The 10,475-nt window shown below is 41.9% G+C and overlaps 1 protein-coding gene across 1 annotated transcript in view; it reads right to left on the bottom strand.

The window, feature by feature from the left end:
- Positions 1-3,504: 3,504 nt before the first annotated feature.
- The window catches only part of IFNAR1 (interferon alpha and beta receptor subunit 1), a 45,919-nt gene continuing 38,948 nt past the window's right edge, over positions 3,505-10,475 (bottom strand). Inside the window, exons 9-11 of the mRNA XM_008066934.1 lie at positions 7,079-7,226; positions 5,815-5,960; positions 3,505-3,934 (exon numbers count right to left, since the gene is read on the bottom strand). Coding sequence (XP_008065125.1) covers positions 3,695-3,934; positions 5,815-5,960; positions 7,079-7,226 — 534 coding nt within the window. The 3' untranslated portion in view covers positions 3,505-3,694. The remainder of the gene's footprint in view (positions 3,935-5,814; positions 5,961-7,078; positions 7,227-10,475) is intronic.

The raw sequence follows: 10,475 nt of genomic DNA, 5'->3' as shown, positions 1-10,475 counted from the left end.
TTTGAGTTGGAGTCTCACTCTGTCACTCAGACTGGACTGCAGTGACACACTCCCAGCCACCGCAGCCTCAACCTGCAGGGCTCCGGCGATCCTTCTGCCTCAGCCTTCCAGGTAGCTGGAACTACAGGTGCGCACTACCATGCCCGGCTAATTTATGATTTATTGTAGAGATGAGGTCTTGCCAAGTTGCCCAGGTGGGTCTTGAACCCATGGGCCCAGGCAATCCACTCACCTCAGCCTCCCAAAGCTAAATTGTATTTTTAAGTAACCTTTTTTAGGTTGCAAATTTCTGACTGGACTCTTAAAGTTCATAGTTCTGAGCAGCATTTTTGATTTCCCAGTTAGACTCTACACTAAGTACTTAATGACCACACTAATGGAACACGGCCCACAAGTGTATATGTGTGTAGGTATATATGTAAGTCTATACGCTTACAGGCCCACTATTTACATATATACATATTGTACATGTAATGCCAATAAGCATCATGTATTAACAGTTCTGGTTCTAATGATACAAGTGTTTCACATATATTCTTAGATTATATCCAGTTTCTCGAAGAGCTATCAATATTATAATTTTGAGGCAGTTTACAGGTACTTCTGAGTACATGGTATTTTTTTTCTTTTTTTTGAGTTGGAGTCTCATTCTGTTGCCCAGGTTGGAGCACAGTGGCACGCTCACTGTCACCATAGCCTTGACCTGCTGGGCTCAGGCAATCCTTCTGCCTCAGCCTTCCAAGTAGCTGGAACTACAGGCATGTGCCAGCACACCTGGCTAATTTTTGCTTTTTGTAGAGATGAGGTCTTGCCAAGTTGCCCAGGCTGGTCTCGAACCTGTGGGCTCAGGCAATCCTCTCACCTTGGTCTCTCAAAGTGCTGGTATATAGATGTGAGCCACTGTGCTGGCCTACATGGTATTTCTAAGTAAACTATTGTTCAAAAACTACTTATCACCTTATACCTAAGCATATCCTGATTAAGCAACGTGGAGAAGTGAAGGATGGAATGGAACTGCCTTTTCGTGTCTAGAGGGTGAGGAAAAAATGAAGTTGTTCTACTTTTGCTGCTGCTGCTGCTCAGGTACTGATTCACCCGGGCAACTTAGCAAGACCTCATCTCTACAATAAATTAAAAAAAAATTAGCCAGGCATGGTAGCACTCACCTGTACTTCTGGCTACTTGGAAGGCTAAGGTGGAAGGATTGCCGGAGCCCAGCGGGTCCAGGCTGCGGTGGCTAGGAGCATTCACCAGATGGCCTCCAAACTTGGATACGTGTGCTCCCACATCTTAGAGCCCTAGCAATTTCAGTGGCCTCTTTGCATGTTGGTCTCTGGGTTTTCCCTTCTCCACATCCTAAAAGGCCTTGTTTCCTTTTAGGCCAGCCAGGCTGAGGCAGCTTTTCTTACATGGTGAACACAGGGCTGGAAGCGCAGGACAAGGTCGTAGAACTGAGACAGTCAGAAAGGAAAGGGTGGCAGGGAGTCATGACATGCTCCTTCTCAAAGAGGCAAGCTTCCAAAGGGACAGCGCCTTGAGGGATGTAAGATGAACCCACCAGATGTGCTTCAAATCAAACCAGAAAGATGAAGAGGTGTCACCATAGGGTTCTCCAGCAGAGACTTGTCCCCCAGATTCCTGGGCCTCCTCGAGGGCCCATCATGCTCTGCTGGACCGACACAGGGACCTGAGGAAGCAGGTCTAGAAACACCATAGTGGGCCTGCAGACTCGTGTGTGCACCCAGGGTGTGTCGAGCATCCCAGCCTCCAGGGCAGCTGCTTTCCACCTTTTCTTCCACCAGGATGATCCTGCCACCTCAGCAGAGATGACTACATAGTGAGATGGCCTCATGATGGATACTTCCAGCATGCTCTCTGTAACTTCATCTCCTTTCTTTCACTGGTCCCTAGCACAACAACTCTGCCCCAGAGGCCACCAGAATCCCCAGACTTCCTGCCTATAAAGGATATCCATGGAATAGTCCCAAATTGCAAGCAACTTAAAAATAAAGTTACAGGTGCCTTTAGAAAGCATTGTGCAATTTCAAAAACTTGGGTTTTTCTTCCTAGTTACATTTTTGCCTTCACCTTGGCATTCAATAATCTGCATTTTCTTGAGTACAGGCAGGCTGAGCAGAGAGGTACTTGAACACTGCTAGCAGGGAAGCTGGCCTGGTATAAAAGTGACACAGATGAGCCACAAAGACAAACCTGATGGGTTAATAATTACAAGTTGGTTACACACACCATTCTTATTGTTTCACCAAAGCCACCTGCATATTTCCTTCTGAATTACTCTACTTCTTACTCTGTGATTCTTCTATCACTGGCATTTCCTGGTCCTGAGATGTCTTGCACATGCTGTGACTAACCTGCACACACGCTCAGATCCTGAAACAAAACAATGATTTCTCTAATGTTTTCTGACTTTGGAAAATTGTAAGTTCTAATCGGAAGGTATTGTTCAAGTAAGTTATGAATCAGGAAGGCTTAGTGTACTGTAAAAGATTACCTGGCTTTAATCCTAAGCCACACAAAGAACAGGTAACTGTGATGTAGAGACCAATGTTATTAGGATAATTGGACAGAATTCCCTGAATATATATATTTTTTTAAGTTGGAGTCTCACTCTGTCACCCAGACTGGAGTGCAGTGGCATGCTCCTAGCCACCGCAGCCTAGACCTGCTGGGCTCCGGCAATCCTTAGCCTTCCAAGTAGCCAGAAGTACAGGTGCGCGCTTCCATGCCTGGCTAATTTTTAAAAATGTATTGTAGCGATGAGGTCTAAGTTGCCCGGGTGGGTCTCAAACCCGCAGGCTCAGGTAATCCACTCACCTTGGCCTCCCAAAGTGCTGGGATTACAGGCTGAGCCACCAAGCCCAGCCATTTCCTGAATATTTTTAGGGAACATCTTTCTGGCATCTGTGGATGTTCTCTAGGGTAAGCTACTTTCCAGAGAACCAAGTGATAATGGTATTCAGGCTTTCCTAAATAAATTTCCTGAGGACCTACCTCAGCGTTAAAAGACCAAATGTTCTAAATATCTCCTGAAGATGCGTGAAATATAATACTGGGAATGGAGAACAAATAGATGACACATGCTGTAGCCAGCAGCATCCGTGATGTAACTGACAGGAATCCAAATGCTGCCCTTAGCCACAAAGCACAGCTAGCACTGTGGTACCTAAGTTAGCATTAGAAAGACAGGTGGCCATTTTCTTGATTTGACCCACCTCAAGAACAAGTCCAATGGCAGGTCTTTTCAAGATTTTACTTGTAGAGAAGAAAGTAGTAAAATTTTCTCCCAGTTCTTATGATTTCATTTTCATTATTTGATACAGGGTCTTATACTGTCGCCCAGGGTAGAGTGCGATGGCATGATCATAACACTGCAGCTTTGAACTTTTGGGCTCAAGCTGGGACTACAGGCATGCAACACCACGCCTGGCTGATTTTTCAATTTTCTGTAGTAACAGTCGTGCTATGTTGCCTAGGTTGTTCTCAAACTTTTGGGCTCAAGTGAGCCTTTCATCTCGGCTCCCCAAATTGCTGGGATTATAGGTGTGAGCCAAGTGCTTGCTTGTATTTTTAGGGCTTATGATCTGTAGATGTTTTCCTCTTTATAGTTATTGAGAGGAAACTATACAAAACATTCCCACAAGACAACCTAACATTTTATAGAGTTTGTTTCTGGTCACACAGATTCCTGTTGTAGAAGTTCTTCACTTGTTTTACTTTCACTATTTTCATCTTCATTTGAATAATTTCCCGAATCTTGACTAGTTTGGGAATCGTATTTTTTGTGATCTTCATCAATTTGGTAAGTTTCTTCTACTGTAGTAATTGTATTTATATTTTCAATTATAAAACATCTTTCAGTTTGTTCCTCAGATGTTGAAAGCAGAAGATTCTTTAATGGCTGTTCAGTGAAATACTAATTTTAAAAGGGAAAGAATGGAAATGGATTACTTAAAACAATAAAAATTTGTTTTCCAGTTATAATATCTTTAGTTTCTTATGTCCATTATTTAGAAAACCTACCTTTTGGCACGCATATTAAAACACTGGCTAAAAGCATACCAACTGCATGATAATATTTATAACAAAATCATCAATAGTGAGGTTACTTAGATCTTAGTATCTTTTCTGCTGATTCTATGAGGAATACCTAAGAAAGGTGCCCTGTGCTCTCAGGGGTAGGGTGTGGAAAAACACGGGAGAGGACAAAGAGGGGAGCACTGGGATCATGATAATTTTATTGATTGACTGATTAATGTTTTTTTTTTTGAGACAGAGTCTCACTCTGTCACCTAGGCTGGAGTGTAGTGGCACGCTGCTCACGGTCCCCAGTCATGGCCTGCTGGGCTCTGGCGATCCTTCTACCTCATATTATAGTGATGATAAATTATAATAGTTGCTTAGAGGAGCAAGTTGCCCAGGCTGGTCTCAAACTCTTGGAGTCAGGCAATCATCTTGCCTCTACCTCCCAAAGTGCTGGGAATACAGGTGTGAATCTTATTTTGAAATAATAAAAATTTTTGTATCCAATCCATAGATATTCAGAAGAAGCACAAGTGAGATATTACTTTTTTCCTGTTCATCTAAGAATAATTAGCTGTTCCAACTAGCTAGTTTGTTTGTTTTTGAGTCAGAGTCTCACTGTCGTCAAGGCTGGAGTGCAGTGGCACACTCAGGCCATTGCAGCCTCGATCTGCTGGGCTCAGGTGATCCTTATGCCTCAGCCTTCCAAGTAGCTGGAACTACAGGTGCGTGCCAACATGCCCAGCTCATTTCTTGATGTACTGTAGAGACGAGGTCTCACCAAGTTGCCCAGGTTGGTCTTGAACCCCTGGGCTCAGGCAATCCTCTCACCTCTGCCTCCCAAAGTGCTGGGATTACAGATGTGAGCTACTGTGCCTGGCTAACAACTAGCTAGTTTGAAATCTATTTTAAATAGTAGCTATGAATATTTTAATACATAGGAATGATATTTTAAAATTCAGGGGTATACGTTACTATTTACTATAAATAGTTACTGTTTACTGAGCATGTTCAGAGCACTAAGGTTTTTATGGTTTATTTCATTTGTGTCTCACAACTCTATAAGGTGGCATTATAGGCTCCATTTTATAGCCTAAGGGATTTGCTCAAGTTCATAAAAGCCACCCTTGGTGAACACATCATTCCCTGGGCACAGATTCTACGCTTAGGCCGTCACCAGTTAGTACTGTCATTAAGCATGTTAATTTCGTAGGCTTGCCTAACAAAATACTGTGATGTGTCATAAAAACAGACCGCGTATGTTTTCAGTTATTTCATCTTATGTGATCTCATCCAGAGACTATACTTTCTAAACTCATAACATTTCAGTCTTTTGGAAAAACACATAGATGCTCTTCAACTTATGATGGTGTTATGTCCTGAAAAATCCATTGTATGTAAAAAATATTTTAAGTTGGAAATGAATTTAATGTCCCCATAAATCCATCACAGAGTTTAAAAATGATAAGTTGAACCATCCTAAGTCAGGACTGTCTGTATTGCGAAGAATCACAACTTTAAATGGTGAAACAAATACCACAGTAAATCTATGAATTGCCAGAAAAAGATGAGATTAAGGACAAACCTTACTATCCCAAGCTATGAGATTAACTGTTTCTAGAGTTAATTTACAAATACTTTGAAGAAAAAAATAACTAACCAAATCAGTCTCTACTATTTTCTGGATATTGAGAAAACTTATGTATTCTGTGAAATTCAAGCATATTTTCTGTTCATTTCCTAGCAGCTGACCAAAAACAAAAAGTAACATACCTTATCAATATTGGAAGAAGATTTAAGAGACGGAAAGAACACATAATTGATGCATCTCAGGAGGCCTTTCACAACGTAAATGACAACCAGGATAGAAAATAATGTAGAACAAACTACAGTTATCAGCCAGATTTTAGAAACATTTCCTAAAAACACACAGATGATGGTCAGTGTCAATATATGTCTTGACATACAAATGTCTTAGTAGTGCTGACAACTTGTGTAAAAGACTAGGCATATATAATAGAAAATCTATTAAATAATATCCATAAAAAATATTTCCTGGGTCGGACATGGTAGCTCATGCCTGTAATCCCAGCATTTTGGAAGGCTGAAGCTAGAGGCTTGCCTGAGCCCTGGTATTCGAGACCAGCCTGGGCAACATGGAGAGACCTCATCTCTACAATAAATCAAAACATTTGCTGGGTGTGAAGGCGAGCACCTACAGTTCCAGCTACTTGGAAGGATGAAGCAGAAGGCACATGTGAACCTGGCAGGTCAAGGTTGCGGTAGCTGTGAGCGTGTCACTGCACTCCAGCCTGGGCAACAGAGTAAGACACCAACTCAAAAGAAAAAAGAAAAAAAAAAAAAAAATATATATATATATATAATATATATATATATTTCTGGTAGCATCGAGTCCACAAGCACTGTGGGCAAGTGGGCAATGACATTTATAATGACTGGCCTGGGAACTGAAATGAGATCCTCAGAGGAAAATACAATATTGACAGCCTGAACATGCCACATTCTCCAACACTTCTTCAACATACAAGTAGTAAAATTTAAAAAATATTCTGTCACTAAGCCTCTACCAGCCAACACTAGAAACTGTAAAATACAAAATGAGACTAACCCAACCCAACATTAAAAAAAATTCACAATTGAGTTAATTGATTCTCGAATGATAATTATGTTAAGGATAGTATCAAAAATAACCAATAGTCTTATTAAATGCCAAACAGCAATAAAATAATGAAATTAATTATGAGGGCACTGGATGAAATAAAAAGCATCAAAAACTAAATTCAGAGTTAAGTATTGAACATATTTTCTATGTTCTTGAAATAGAACAGGAAAAAAAAAGGGGGAAAAAATTTCTAGCATCAAAAGACTTAGCTTAAAGGTCTACTTTTGATTCATGAAGTTCTATATATTTTTTGCAGTAAACAGAAAATATTTTACAATTTTCAATGTACAGCACTGGATTATGTTTATTACACCTAGTTCCATTTACAACACATGTAGAATAAAAGGCTCTGACCTGCTTTTGTTTTCGTGCACACCGTCTCACTAAAAACACTGCTGCTGTTCCACTTGACATCTATAAGCTGTGCTCTGGCTCTGATGCAATACACAGTCAGAGGTTTCAGGTTAGGAATAATAAAATCAGTTTCTTCTTCAAATTTTCTCTATAAAAATAGTTAAATCATTGATAAAATTTAGTTACTTTGTGAAATCAGATAGGGATACTGTATCTGTTTTCTCAATTCTTTTATATTCAACCTAGGAATGGCATCTCCCATTTAGTAGGTTTGCATTTAAGAAATATACATTTGCTTTATTTATTTACATATTTATTTCTATTTATTTATTTTTTGAGTCAGAGTCTCACTCTGTGGCCCAGGATAGAGTGCAGTGGCACGCTCATGACCACCGCAGCCTCGATCTGCTGGGCTCAGATGATCCTTCCAACCTCAGCCTTCCAAGTGGCTGGAACTACAGGCACGTACCATCACACCTGGATAATTTTTGTATTTATTATCGAGATGAGTTCTTGCCAAGTTGCCCAGGCTGGTCTTGAATCCGTTAGCTCAGGCAATCCTCTCACCTCAGCCTCCCAATGTGCTGGGATTATAGGAGTGAGCCACCACGCCTGGCCTATGTATTTATTTTTTAGAGACAGGGTCTTGCTCTGTTGCCCAGGCTTCAGTAGAGTGGTGCGATCGTAGCTCACTGCAGCCTCTAACTCCTGGGATCAAGTGATCCTCCTGCCTTAGCCTCCTGAGTAGCTGGGACTACTGGTGTGCATCACCACATCTGGCTAATTGCTCTATTTCTTTTTTTTGTAGAGATGGGGGTCTCTTTATGTTGCCTAGGCTGGTCTCAAACTCCTGGCCTCAAGCAATCCTCCCACCTTAGCCTCCCAAAGTACCAGGATTATAGGTGTGAGCCACTGCGCCAGGCCAAGAAACAGAAATTTGTTTTAGACATCCCATTATAACCAAATCAGAAAGTTAAAAATGCTGATGCCAAAAAAGCATATGACATTTTCCTACGATAATCCTAATTTATTTATACGTACATGCTGCTTTCGTTCAATCACCATTGTACTGTCTCTGATCAATGACAGAATGGCCAAGAGTAGGGGTTTGGGCCTTCAATTGCCTGTATTGAGAGGTATCATTTACAGCTGTGTGGCCTTGCACAGGTATTTCATTTCTCTGCATCTTATTTCCTGATCTGTAAACTGAGGACAATTGTTGCTTCTATCTGTATTAGTCAGCCATTGCCACAGTCATGTGTGAAAAACCACCTCAATATTCAGTAGCTCGAAACAGAATGATTGACTGTTCTCACTCTCAAGTCTACTGACTGGCTGGGAGTTCGTAATCGGGCTATAGAGCAGGCTGAGGTCTGCTCCACCAGCTCATGCTCCTTGGACCAGAGACTCTGGAATATGCTTTACTGGCAAACAGAAACAGCACAGGGGCCAAACCCCAAGAGCACATTGCTGGCCTCTACTCATACCGCCTGACGCCCAGGGACGTGGGGGATGAAAACTCTACCCCAACTACTTGCCAAATAGCAACTTAACTCATCACATCACTTGGCAGGATTATTCTGAAGAAAAACTGAGACGATTCATGTAAAATACTTAGCACAGTACCTGAGACACAATAAACATTCAGTAAAAGAGTTGCTAGAATTGTTCCTGTGGTATCCAGCATAGGACAGGATAGCAGCTACAATTTATTGAATCTCTGCTATTTGTCAGGCAGTGACTAGGGATTTTCATTATTTGTTACCTCATTTTAAACCTAATAGGCATCCTTTTGAAAAAGTTAGATGATATGATTATAACCACTTTTGAAAAGAGGAAACAAAATCTCAAAGAGGTAAAGCACTTTGCCTAAGTTCACACAGTTTGATAGAATGAGATGCAAATTTAGGTTTGTCTGATCCAGGGACAACTGAAAACGGATCATAATTCTCAACGGGCTAGATTATGTTATGGTTACAATGTTGCCAGACAGTTAAAAATGGAAGCAGCCAAGTCACTGAATTTGCTTAGATTTCAAACAGAAAATGAAGTTAGCTAATTTACTAACTTGACTGGCAATTTTTGTTGTTGCTGTTAGAGACAGGGTCTCGCTATGTTATCCAGGCTGGTTTCTAACTCTTGGACTCAAACAAATTTCTTGCATCAGCCTCCCAAAGTGGTAGGATTACAAGTGTGAGCTACCATGTATGGCCAACTGCCCAAGATTTTTAAAGGTCTGTCCTTGATTGTAATTGCACAAGGGAAAAGTGGTCTAGGAAACATGTGAATTAGCTGATGTTGTATATTATCTTTGTTAGTGGTTTCTGAATTTTAATGTTTAGACCAGTGTTTCTCAACCCTTTCTTCATGACTGTCCCAAGACATTTTAGACTTTTTTTTTCTTTTCTTTCTTTTTTGAGTTGGAGTCTCACCCTGTCACCCAGACGAGTGCAGTGGCCATTCCTGGCCACTGCAGCCTCGACCTGTTGGGCTCCGGCGATCCTTCCGCCTCAGCCTTCCAAGTAGCTGGAAATACAGGCGGGCGCTACCACGTACGGCTAATTTTTTCTGATTTATTGTAGAGATGAGGTCTTGCCAAGTTGCCCAGGCAGGTCCCAAACCCATGGGCTCAGGCAATTCACTCACCTCGGCCTCCCAAAGCGCAGGATTACAGGCTGAGCCACTGAGCCCGGCTAACATTTTTTTCCTAATTGCTCCCCTACCATGAAGTTAGAAACTAGCTAACTAAGGAAATAAGATTTTTTTTTGAGTTGGAGTCTCCCTCTGTTGCCCAGGCTGGAGTACAGTGACATGCTCATGGCCACCACAGCCTCTACCTGCTGGGCTCAGGTGATTCTTCTGCCCCAGCCTCCCAAGTAGCTGGAACCACAGGCGTGTCCCACTATGCCCAGCTAAGTTTTTGGTTTATTGTAGAGACGAGGTCTCGCCAACTTGCCCAGGCTGGTCTCTAACCCCTGGGCTCAGGCAATTCTCTCACTTCCATGCCTGGCCAGGAATAAGATTTTGTTGGGCAAAGTTGAACTCTGGGAGCATGCTTTCCTCCTAGAGGGCCACAAACTATTATAATATCTAAGATTCTTCTGCCCCAGAAGAATCGGGTTGTGTTTCCTTGGAGGTGCCACCAGGGGCCATTTCACAATGTCTGGAGATGTTTTGGGCTGTCCTAACTGGGAAGGAGTACTGCTGGGGCACCTGGTCGGGGGCAGAGGCCGGAGATGGTGCTAAGCATCCTGCAATGCGCAGGACAGCCCCTACAACAAGGAATTATCCAGCCCAAATGCCAATAGTGTTGAGAAACCCAGTTCAGATGAATACCTGGGAATCATGTTAAAAATACAAATTCCTGAGTTTTACCCCTAGCAGTCCTGATTCAGTA

Source organism: Carlito syrichta, unplaced genomic scaffold, assembly GCF_000164805.1.
Source record: "Carlito syrichta isolate Samal-C Ts95f unplaced genomic scaffold, Tarsius_syrichta-2.0.1 Scaffold309198, whole genome shotgun sequence".
In the NCBI taxonomy this organism is placed as follows: Eukaryota; Metazoa; Chordata; class Mammalia; order Primates; family Tarsiidae; genus Carlito; species Carlito syrichta.
The sequence above is the reverse complement of the archived record's forward strand: the minus strand, read 5'-3'. Positions and strand labels throughout refer to the sequence as shown.